This window comes from Diadema antillarum, unplaced genomic scaffold, assembly GCF_040938485.1.
Source record: "Diadema antillarum isolate AM-2024a unplaced genomic scaffold, OU_Dant_1.0 seq00000663_RagTag, whole genome shotgun sequence".
Taxonomy (NCBI): Eukaryota; Metazoa; Echinodermata; class Echinoidea; order Diadematoida; family Diadematidae; genus Diadema; species Diadema antillarum.
The window spans coordinates 747,253-760,093 of NW_027271575.1; the positions used below are offsets into that span (position 1 = coordinate 747,253).

General features: G+C 35.4%; 1 protein-coding gene across 1 annotated transcript in view; it reads left to right on the forward strand.

The window, feature by feature from the left end:
• Positions 1–12,841, forward strand: part of LOC139736822 (integrin beta-1-binding protein 1-like) — a 40,438-nt gene that overhangs the window by 11,754 nt on the left and 15,843 nt on the right. The window contains exon 3 of the mRNA XM_071647484.1: positions 12,324–12,441. Within this exon, the coding sequence (XP_071503585.1) occupies positions 12,324–12,441 (118 nt within the window). The remainder of the gene's footprint in view (positions 1–12,323; positions 12,442–12,841) is intronic.

Genomic DNA, 12,841 nt, shown 5'->3' on the forward strand with positions numbered 1-12,841 from the left:
GTGCAAAATCACAATGTTTTTGGGCAAAATTGTGTGACATTTTACTGTAACACCAGTTAGACAGATTTACAGCTTGTTTGTGGATTAAACTCGCTTTTAAGGGGTCAAAAATGATAAAAGACGAGCAAACACTATAGATATAATTCATGCATCAATTGATACACATTTGCGCACGTAAATCTCAAGAAAGAAGTTTCATGTGTAAGTTTTGGTGTCCCCATAACTGCTTACACGAGAAACCTATAATTTATGAGTGTGAAATCCATATTACGGACCAGTGTTGAACTGTTTGTTGTTATTTTGGTAGCAATCACATAATTTAAAAGATTTCAAGAGAAAATTGGGGTAAAATAAATAAATTTGAAAAAAAAAGACCAAATTATGATTTTCACACACATGGCTTTGGTGTCCCTCTAAATATTACATCGGGGCACAGTGATAGCTAATTTTTTGTGTCTTATCACAACAATAATTGCTCCTCATTGGCATATTTTACAATGTAGCTGTGGTTTCTTTGTAACAGGTATCAAAAATTGACCACACTATTAATTTGAAAAAAAAAAAGCAAAAATGATATTTGGTGTCCCCCTTATACACAAGAAACATGGAAGAATCTTTCTCCTGGCAAAAAATAGGGGTTGTGTAATTTTTTCAATAGTATACTAGTAGTTAATTTCTTACTTCAAAATAATCACGTCTATTGAAACAAACATGGAACTAGTTTGAAATATGTGGTAAGATGGTTCACCGTGTAAGGACACCAATGGTGTCCCCTTTACATGGTGAACCAGTTTTTCCCCATACACTGCAATTTGATATGCTGACTTCCTTCAATTTCAATTCAGAATGTTAATTTTCAGTCAGTTTTCAAGGGACTTACTCAATATGAATGTTTTTTAAAGTTATGTTGAACAAAAATCTGATTTTCTGATTTTATTGGCAAAATAGGCATGTCACAAAGTGGGTCCCTATTTTATGGAATTACCCAAATGGATTTTACTTCTCTCTGAAAGTCTCTTGTATGGTTACTAAGTGAGTGACTTTGGCCATTCTGAGATTTAATAAATTCTGTCTGTGATGACTATCATGTGATGACTTCATGAAATGGACCCCTGGTCAACAGATTAAAGAGGAAATCCGCTCCTAAAATAAATAAACTTCAAAAGAAAGAGAAAAATGTTCCCTACAGAATGATACGAAAATGATGAAAATCAAATTTAAGAGACATACATGTAACAAGGAAGATGTGACATTTTGAAATTTCACATGTTTTTTTGGAAAAACATTTCTTGACCAGTCCCTGTGAATATTCAAATTAGCATGTTGATGATGTCATGCTCTCACAATTTCTTAAGTTCATTTCATATGCAGAAATGACAAAAATATCACATTTCAGAGTTCTGTGTAGAAAACTTGTCTTAAAACCACCCAAAATTAAAAAAACAAAAAACAAATGTTAACTCCGATATATCTTGGTACAAAGTGTATGAGAACATGCTTTTACTTGTAATGTATTAGCTAAACTAAATAAAAGAAAAAAAAATCCAAATTTCATATAACATACATGAAAAATTGAGAGGGTATGACATCATCAACTTGCTAATATTTATTTATTTATTTGTACAGCTTGTATGTGTATTTTGTATGATTAATATGGTCAGTTTTACGGTAAAGGGTGTAACTTTCAATTTTTAGCCTTTTGGCCCACCCTGAACACATAGATTTACAGATCTCAAAGATTTTTTCCCATGTGAGTCACCTTATGAGTAGCCACCTTGGGTAGCATAATCAGGTCCAGGTATTGATGCGTTTTGTTTTGACAGTCACATATGTACCCTAAAAATGACTATTTTGTTGCATTGAAATTTATATAACATTTTTGAAATGTTAATAATTTTCTACAGCAACTGCAGAGATCTAATTTTTTATGTTAAAAGCATAGTTGTATGGTCAATTGAAATGACCAAATTAGTTTGGTTTGTATCTGGCCCTTTATTTTAGAATACTATGACTTCAAATTTGAGGTTTCGGAGGCTTCATTTTCCGTTAACAATTGTTTACAAACTTTGATGGACAGTAATGAACAGTGGATGTGTTTTGGTTACTTTCTTTTATGCTGAAAATAGTAAGGTACAGCTAAACTTTCGACTTACATCAAAGTTTACTTGATTCTAGGGCTATTTGAAATTTTATGATAATTTTATTCCATCAAGTGAAATTTCCGTTAGCAGTTTTGAAGCCTCCGAAACAAAGTGTTTAGTCAAATAATATGAATATAGATAAGAGAAGCGACCTAATCTATATGTCAAAATGTAGGATATGGGGCCCTAACCTAATAGACCAAAAATAGTTAAGATCCGCCAAACTCTCTGAAAATAGGAGACAATACAAATTTTCCGTTAACACGTGAAGCCTCCGAGATGCATTGAAGCCTCCGAAACAGCAAAAACATCTAATTTGACATTTCTTATAAATTCTTTGAGTGTCTGCCCCAAATTATGCCATGAAATCATCAACAGACATAGACAGACAACAAAAATAATAAAAACATTATGATACTGCAATAATTTTTTGAGCTAATACACTTTATAGAGAAAAAGTGGTTTCGGAGGCTTCAAAAGGATGTTAACACTGCATTTTTGTGATTTTCTCTTGACAAAATCAAATTAGATTATTGTTCACCCACCCAATGATCGCTTATGACATATCTAAAGATATTTAATCACATTCAGTTTTCTGGCTGCTTTGTTTACTCACCAATATAGATTTACTATATGATTTACCTATTTTTCTTAAACAGTGCAGACGTGTCACACATAACTCACCTTTTCATTCAGCAATAAAATATTAGCAGATGAGGATGTTGCCCTACAAATATGTTTAAACAGTGTATATCAACCAAAAAAGACACAATTTACCCATCACTTTCTACATAACATACATGATTTTCATAAAAACATAAGGCATACCAAATTAATTTTCCAGATGTTTCGGAGGCTTCATTTTATGTTAACAGCATGTAAATGGAATGTTTTGATTACAATTTTGTAATTCTAAGTCTATCAAATAACTGCTTGGACTGAATGAGACTTAATGATTCCTCAAGCAAGGTGTAGATAGTTGTTTAAATGTATGAAAAGCATTTATTTTGTAGGTTTCCTTTTGAAACAATGAAACAGGCTAGATATTGTGAGTAATGAAAGTGACTTCCAGCTTGCGTGCATGCCCACATCATGCAACAGTAGTGCAACAAAGCAAGTAGTTGTGGATACATCAATGTTCTTAAAGGACAAGTTCACCTTCATAAACATAAGGATTGAGAGAATGCAACAATATTAGTAGAACACATCAGTGAAAGTTTGAGGAAAATTGGACAATCGATGCAAAAGTTATGAATTTTTAAAATTTTTGTGTTGGAACCGCTGGATGAGGAGACTACTACAGCTTGTGAGTCATATGCGTACAACAGTATAAAGAAAATATAAAGAAAATTCAACATATTTTCACTTTTTTCGCGTAATATAAGAGCACTTGACTTGCCTCTTTCTAAAGGCAGGGGGAATAATATTACCCATAACATTTGTCGGTAACGAGTCGGGGGAATGTGTACTTTTTTCATAAGATGAAATTTTGTGAAATTCTCTTTATATTTTCCTTATATTGTTGTACGCATGTGACATCTAAGTTTTTCACACTCTGGCAGTAGTCTTCTCATCCAGCGGTTACTGCACAAAAACTTCAAAAATTCATAACTTTTGAACGGATTGTCCGATTTTCCTCAAACTTTCAATGATGTGTTCTACTAATATTGCTACATTCTCTCAATCCTTATGTTTATGAAGGTGAACTTGTCCTTTAAGTTGGATAACTCATTTTTACTCTTAAGAGAAGTTGAAGTGTTGTGACCATATTTGTATCACTCTTTTGACTGGTTAGACTTTGATAATGAAGACCAAACAATTACTTGATTATTTAGTGTTAAATACACTTTTTTTTTAAAGAATTGAACACTATTCCTGTCCTGAAGATTCAAGGACTTTGAATAATAGATGGTTATTCAAGAGGGAAGCATACACTTAACTAAGAAATATATTACTTTTGAATTTAAGGTTGTATCTTTTATGCATGATCCAGAGCAAATGGTGGAAAATACTTTTTGGATTTTTACACTTTCGACTCACTATCATCTGAGTGTAATAGTTTCGAAACACAATCTTTTACATGTCCATTTATAACCCATTGACAAATCCATTCCATTGTTACTCACATGGCATTTGTTTTTGCCATACTAAAATCTTGACTTTTTCAGCTTTCCATTTCTTAACAAGTTCTTTGGCTTTCATTTCCAATACTTATTTGGAGGAAAATAATTAATCAATACATTTGTGATTGGATTTGAAAAAAAGCTAACATCTTGCAGATTATCATTTCTGTGGTGTGACTTGGATCACAGGGTACTGTTTTGGAATTTTGACATTTGATTACTTCATTCAGACAGGTTTTCATATCAATCTGTATGTCAGATCTGATGCATGTAAGGTGCAACACAATCTTGATACTATACCCTATTTTCCATACTTTATCATGCTGGCAGTGACCACTTGACTATTTTTGATTAAACAAAATGTAACTTGTGTTACGAAACATCTCTTCGCATACATGTGTGAGACTATGACATGCTTGCGGATGTAGTTCTCAGTGCAGTAAATGGACAGTAATGGTTGGGATAGGATTGTTTATAAATGACATATAGACCTCTACTTATAAATAGCCTGTTGCCATGGGATACATGTAGTTTACATGGGTGGGTGACTGGAGAAGTTATGTTCATGAAGAACAATATTGAAATGATTGAAATCTTTATAATCTGTTTAGTCCTGGCTTTTCTGGAAAAGGTTACAAGCCCCTAACTATTTTGAAATTCAAAGGGTTAAAACTGTAGTCTGTGGGTTTATATACTATTTAAAACAAACTTGTGGGTTTCTAAAAAACTTCGATATTTTTAAACACATTTGCTGCTTTTTAATTTTTTGCTAAAAAGGTTGTCATTTTTAGAAACAGTAAAAGTTCTGTTAGCAATTTCTCAATGCGTACCTTCAAAAACAGGCCTCCTAGCTGTCACAGGAGTCACACTAACTGGAATTTTATAAAATAACTATAAAAAAAAGAAGCCTTTGAAGAATTAAAAAAAAAAAGAAAAATAAAATGATATGAAACAGGGGTGACTTGCATACCACAGAAAAAGAAAGTAAAATTCTAACTATCATATATTATAGGGAACTATACATTTGGTCAACATTTTTTTTTTTTGATTCAAATTTCGTACACAGTCATGGGTAGGGTATGTACATATATCTTTTCAACAGGCGATTCAAAAAGATGAATGGGATCTTGACCATTTCAATTTCTATTGAGCTCCATGATAATATCACCAATATATTGATTATTCCAACTCCATTTTGATGATGACAGTTTGATGATGACCCTTACATGGAATGGCTGATCGGTGTTTAAGATTGCTGTTCTATGACCATGATCACTGCATTTGATAGCTATAGTAGGGGGTATCAGGCATGGTCATATGCAAAAGAATGTTTATAAGCCTTTTTTCCCCTTTCTATATTTTACAATGCTATGTTGTAATCTAACCGTCATGCCATCACATAGTCTATTTTCTATCCCTTTCTCATCAACAGTTGAAATTGATTTCACATGTATATAAAACAATTATGATGGGTGGTTTATGTCAATATACATCCCACAAACTGCACTTATAAAGCAAGCAAACATAATCTTTGCATTAAGTCTATAGCTACAGTTCTAAATCATTGAAAGTAATTCTTACTGCATTATGATGAAAAGTTTGACAAATGCATACAGCTGTACATGTGTGTAGCCTAATCATGTTGTGCATTGCCAAAGTCATGGATATGCAAATACAGTGTACAGTTGTATGTATACAACTGAGCATAAAGATTTAAAATATTTTTCTTTGTCTCTTAACATATATGTTGGAAAGTCTTTTTTCTGCATACAAATAAATACTATTTTACATGTTACAACATTGTTAGTTATTTGGAAACAATCAGCTGCATTAAAGTACTTCATATCACCTTAAAATGGACCATTTTTGCATATTAACAGTCATGATGAAGCCTCCAAAACATGCGTTGCTGCTAACTTTAAGCCGCAAAAAAAAAAAGATGTTCCTAATCAGTGTACTTTTATTGCTACTGTTGCAGTTTCCTTTAGAATCATATTGCCTCATGTAATGTCATAAATTCGAACTGAGCATTGCTCAAAGTGTACACAGTTTGTTATTCACTTTTGTGGAAGCCAATTTCCTTATAATAATAAGTACAATTTGTATGAAGGGTAAACATTATGCACTGCCATAAAATGTACATCTGTATACTGTCATTCACATTTTATTGATGCCTTGTTCTTATTCTAGCATGTAGTGATAGTTGCTTACTGTAGTTTTATTATTTTAAGTGAATACAGGACTAGAACTTTGTGTTACCAGTTTTGAAGCCTCCGAAACACACTAGTTTGTTAACTGAAGCCTCCGAAACTCACAAGTCTGAAAATTTCAACTTTGTCAAAAATAATCAAATTTCTTTGGGATTTGGGTTGATAAATGTTTGTTACCAAGAGATAATTTAGGGCTATGTTTAGAGTGGCTCTTGTTTCTGGAACATTCTTTTAACTTAAAAATAGTTTGTCAGGTACCATTTTTACCTTGGAATTTGAAGTTCACATCCAAATAATTGCAAGAGCGAATATCTGTTGGGGGAAAAGTGTTTTGATATTTTAAATATATGTTCACAGCGAATGAAGAGTTGCATTACCTCCACCATTTATCTTCATTTGGTTGCTGTGGGTGATCAAAACATTCTTGTTGTTTTTACCTAAATTTATCTAAAATTCCATAATAGTCACTTCATTTTTCATATTTAGCCTAAGAATTAAGCTCTGGAATGACAAAATATTGGAAATATAGACATTCCTATATAAAATAACGGCAAAGATAAAAATGGAAACACAACTTTAATTTTTGACCCTTGCCACATCAAAGTTACACCCTTTACTGTAAAACTGACCATATACAATCTAATATATATTTTTAATAATTTATTTATATATTTATTTATTTATTTATTTTTTTTTTATTTTATTTTTTTTTTTTGGGGGGGGGACATATTGCATAGATCTGTATAGGCAGCAATATAAAGTGGTTTTACTGGAGATGTGCTGTGGCAGTTGGCCAGTATTACACAAGAGTGCTTGTCCTGTTTAAAAATTGGTGGACTTTGAGTCTAAGACGTATTAGCATTCCCCTTTCTGTATTTGCCCCTTTGTTCACGAAAGCTCTTCGTGTATATAAAGACTTGAGAAGTCGGGATTGGGGCTCTTCAAACAGATCAAGTCTTGCATACTAAAAGAAAGAATGAAAGGAGGGGGGGGGGGAGGATGCTCTCTGTATACAGAGTGATGTGTCAGAAGGTCCTATCTTTCAATCGTAGAAAGACTTTCATAGTTCACTATCAGCCCAGCAGCATTGATGGAGGCACTTCCGTGGGACGACGAGAAATAACATGCAAAGCCCAAATGTCAAAGTAAGTGTGATATCAAACTGTCGTTGCGCTTTCGCCTTATGACTGATTGGACGAGTAAGACCCAGTGTGGAGTGATGGGTTTCCTCTCTGGCTTTTTAGGCCCCTTCTTGAGTTGGCAAGTTCCCCTCTTCTTTCTCGCTCTCTCTCGGCTTAGAACCAAGGGTAGCTCAGAACCCCCTGTACACGGTCCGTTCGTCCGTGTGGAATTGGCCACCATGGCAGTGTTGACTCGCGATGAAAAGAGTCGCATAGGAAGGGGAAGCTGTGCCATGTAAGAACAGTGTTGCGGGACCATGTAGCATGATTTTTATCGCGGCCAAAACTGAAACATGCACAGAATATGTGCTTTGCCCCCCCCCCCCCCCCCCCCACCCATCTGCGTGTTTTCAGATCAGGGAAATGTGATTTATTTCAGGGCTAATGTGGCATTGCCCCATCTCTTGAACTATAATACATACACCTGATCTTTGTCTGAGATAAACTGTACCGCGGATTTCAACCCTGTCAAAGTTGTCAATATTAGATTCTCTTTATTACAAGCAGAATGCATACAAGTCATTTACGTGTTAACATTAAACTAGTTGATAGAAACTGCTAAGTGGCTTTTCCTTTTGTGACACATTCTGCGATTAAAGAAAGATAAAAAAGTTAGAAGCCTTATATAATGCTTTAAACTATAATTACTTTACCATGATTTTACTGTGAACCATCTGAAGTACATGTACACTGTGTATTTCAATGATACGGTTGTACCGCATTGTTACATATGAAGAGTTAGTTCGCAAAAACCGGTATGTCCATTTTTGAAGATTTTGAAGTACTGTACGGTCTCTGTCATAAAGTACAAAATAATACCTTTTAAATGATATACAGCTGTATTGGTCACTACATTATAAAGGTATATTTTTGAAGTTATGGTCAAAAGAAGCAAAAATGTTCTTATCATTCTCCTTATTTTTCTTGACCTTTAATCACAAATATCTCCATTTGGCAAATATGGACTCGTCGGTTTTTGCGAACAAACTCTTCAATATACACGGTAATGTTATTAATGTATACATATGATGTTCAGGATAAAATGCCTGTGAAGCCATTTGAAAAAAGTAATGTAAATGCAGGCTTTATGAATTAATGTGCCATACATTATGTGGTTGACAGTACAGGGAAGCACATACAATTGTACCTATTTTAGTCATGTGTTCATCTTCGTGCCAGCACTGATGAAGAGAACTTTCCAACTTTCCTACTTGGAGGGAGAATGAACCTTGTGGGTCGACAGCCCGACTGAAACTCTCACTCTCGTCTTCTCCACCACGACCCTCACTGACCCCGTAAGCAATTTGTACCCATCCTGTTATGATTCAATTCAAAACTGGAAGCTTGCGCCCCTCCAGGGGTGGATTTTCACCACCTTGGCGTTTCCGTGCTGGAAGAGGGGGGAAACGGAACACCAATCAAAGGGGACATACCAATGGAGGGGTGGGAATTATTTTTATCATAATTTCAGCTCTCTGAAGTTGTCTATGCTCTGTTTGTTTTGCCTTTTGTGGTTAATTCATCAGAGAGAACTTTGGGATACTGAATTAGGAAGTGTGATATTTTTTTTCCCTTCTTCTATTTAAAGAAATACAGTATGATCCACAGATGATTTCTCTATCCTGTGAAATAATGAAATAGAAAAAGAAACAGAAACTAGAATCTTTTTAGAGGTACAGTTAGCTGTAGTATTGAATCAATTCTTTTGTCGAATACCGTAAACGTACACGTACAATGTACATGTCCTCTGAGACCAGGCAGTTTGTAATGATTTGAAGTATTTTTTCTCTCATGCATATTTTGTGAAACTGTTAATACTTAACCTGAAAAAGTACACAATCATACACTGTACAGTATTTAAAGGGTTTGGGCATACAATTTGTACTCTACAATGTATTTTGGTGATCAATTAGCATTTTCCCCACAGGATTATTAAAGGCAGAAATCATCATTCCTTGAATGACACTTCACATTACTGCATGTTTGTAACAGTCGCATTGGAATTATACTGTAATCCTCCTTGGTACAATCGTTTGAGAAATATGCAAGAACTACACTTTGATTGTATAAAGAGAGGGATACAAGTGTAGTTCCGCTACAGAGAGAGAGACAGAGAAAGGGATGGAGAGAGGGAGGGGAGGGGGGAATTACACAATAAATGTACCGTGGTACTATAGATGGAATCGTAAATTCCTTTGTTGTTGTTGTTGTTGTTAAGAACCTTATTATGTGAAAGCCATTGTCAGTTATCCAGTGATGTAAAATACAGTAGTAATGACATTTATGATTAGATGAATGTGCATCATGGGATCAAATGACAATACACGTATTAGTACGTGGTCATGTATTGGGTTCATTGTGTTTTGCAGTATCGTATGTAGCGCTTTTCCACCATGTTTTGGGTACAAAAAGCTCCTTTATTCAAAGATAAACAACACTTTACTTTAACCTTCCCTACAGTAAAGTCCCACACAATATTGAGATGAATGAGAGTGCAATCACATGAATATGATAGTCCAAGTTTCACCAATTTTATATTGAAGACATAGAAAGTTATGAAATTTAGTAATATCACTCAAATGTTTCGCGAATTGCATGAAAATTATGGAAGTTGGTGATGTCATCACCTTCAAATCTCCCTTTAGTGGCTTTGTACACAAATATTAGATTCAAATCATGGTCTGGGGCACTAAGTCATCAAAATCCAACTTGTAGCAGCTTACAGCTCACTCACCATTACATACAAAGTCATCAGTGCTGGGTTATTACATGATCACAATACAAATTTGATCTATCCATACATGTGTGTCTTTCATACTATTTTCTTCATTTGAACCCGTTGAAGATGAGTCCCAAGTATACTCCCGCAGGTGTCAGATGGGAAATGCATGCTCTTACAGCAAAATTACAGTAGTCCATCCTCAACAGGTTAATAATTAAATGCCAAAAAAGGGACATTTCATAAGATTGGTGTACACTTCAGTGAAGTCAGAGGGCAAGGACTTTATCACCAAGTCTACCACTTGTTTGCGACTATTAGGTAAAATACTGGTGCTTTTTATCAGGTGCTACAACCTCACAACAGACAGGATAACTCACTTGATGTAGACTCTCAATAGGCCTTGTGAGACCCCCAAATAAGCCTTTTTCTTCAAAAATGTCAGACTTCTCACAAAAAATGCAAAATAATACGTTGTATATAAAACCTATTAAAGTAGTAATATTCTTTTCATCTCATTCTGCTCTTTAATATGTTAATAATGGCAGCTATGAAAAACATGATAATAATTGAGATTATAACACATCTTAATGTGCAAGCAGTTTTTCAAACTTCATTCATCAACCGTAAAGAAGTATGAAGACGGTACCTTGTTATCTCAGGGCCTCACAAAGTGCCGAGCGACCCTTGATTGACCTGCACGTAGGTGGGATTATGGGAAGAGCTAAATTTGCAACTGCATTAGCATCACGATGAAGCGCGGTGTAATCTGAAAAATGTTGAATCTGATCTCGCTGGATGCTAAGGAAGTCATTGACAGAGCCAGGTGCGAGTCGATCGACTTCGATTCGTGGAATCAACAATGGCTAATTTTGGAGTCGCAGAAGACCTCCTCCATGTCAAATGATTAGTTGTTGTTTTTTTGTTCTGTTTTGTTTAGAGATGAAAAATTTCTTAAGCTTGTGCTTGTTGTAGTTCACAGATTTGATTAAAGAAGACAAGATGTGATTTTTAAAAAAGAGAGAGAAAAAAAATGGATTATGATGACGTGTTTGTTTGATGCAGATTCCTTGTAAGAATAATGTTTCTTGTTAATTAGAAAAAGGAAATCATAAATTTGGATGGAACCTTCACCTTCAAAGCACACCATGTATAGTTAAACACAGTGACAAAAGTAGCAGAACATTTTTTTTTGGGGGGGGGGCGGGGGATCTCAAGGCTAAAGCTGTGCCAAATTTTTTTTTTACATTGTATGTGTACATTTTGTACATATTGGGTAAGAATTATTTTCCATTTCGGTGTTTATTTTATATTTCAAACCTGAAATGATTTCGCTTTTTATACGCTGTATGTTACCAAATGCTGATGATGTATGTGAAATGCTCATTATTCCAGCTGTCACGATGCCAAGTTTTTGCATGGAGATAATAGCATTATTGCCTGTCTTTGTTCTTTAAATAGCAGCTTAACCTCAAATAGCCCAACCTAACAAGAATGGAATTTGCTAATTTTGTGGGGGAAATCATAATTTGCTGTAGTGTTCAGACACTCACTGTGGCGATAATCGAATGAGGGCGCTATTTCTCAAATAATCAAGATAATTTTTAAATAATCACAAGAAGCTGTTCTTAAACATAGTGAATAATACACGTACTAACAAATTTCATCACTTTTTTGAAGCACTCTTTGTCTTGTGGAGCTTGTTTTTCTCATTTCATTGCTTCGTATCTACGCAATATCTTTAATTATGGTAGTATTAACCTAGCAGCTCAGATTCCTCAAACTGGGAACATTGGTAATAGAATGCCTAGCATATTTATAGGAAGTAGCCTTTCAGATGTGTGCGCTAATCAATGTACAGTTGTACATAGTATCACTTATTCTACAAAGTATTCTACCATCTTAATGATTCCCTTTTCTCATGTCCTTGACCCTTTTGCCCCCTGCAGGTAGATCCTGGTTACGGGTATCCCCCGGCTGCCGCGCCCCTGCGGCCAAACCAGCACTCTGCGCTGAGGACGGGCTACAAAGAGACAGGAGGCATGGTAGCGGAGCGAAAGCCCCCCTGTGAGTAGCCTTAGATACCCCATGTAGACAGGAGAGTTCCATGTGTGTGTGTGTATTATCCCAACAAACGAAACTAAAGCCTCAGTCACATAGACATCCCAGATCACCCTGGACCACCCCGGATCTGATCCGGGATGATAAGGGGAGAGATTCGTGTTGATGCCTTGGACATCTGTGTATGTCCGTGTAGATCCGCGGACATCTGGGAGGCCAACACAGCAACTTTTGCTGTCAAAAACATCCGGCGTCATCCAGGGATTGCCGTGTTGGCAAAGCAATCCGGGGTGGTCCGTGTGGCTGCCGTGTAGCTGCCGTGTTGATCCGTGTACAAATGTAGATGCCGTGTTTGTCCGTGTAGATGCCGTGGTCTTTCGGCCCTATCCGTGTAGCTGCCGTGTTG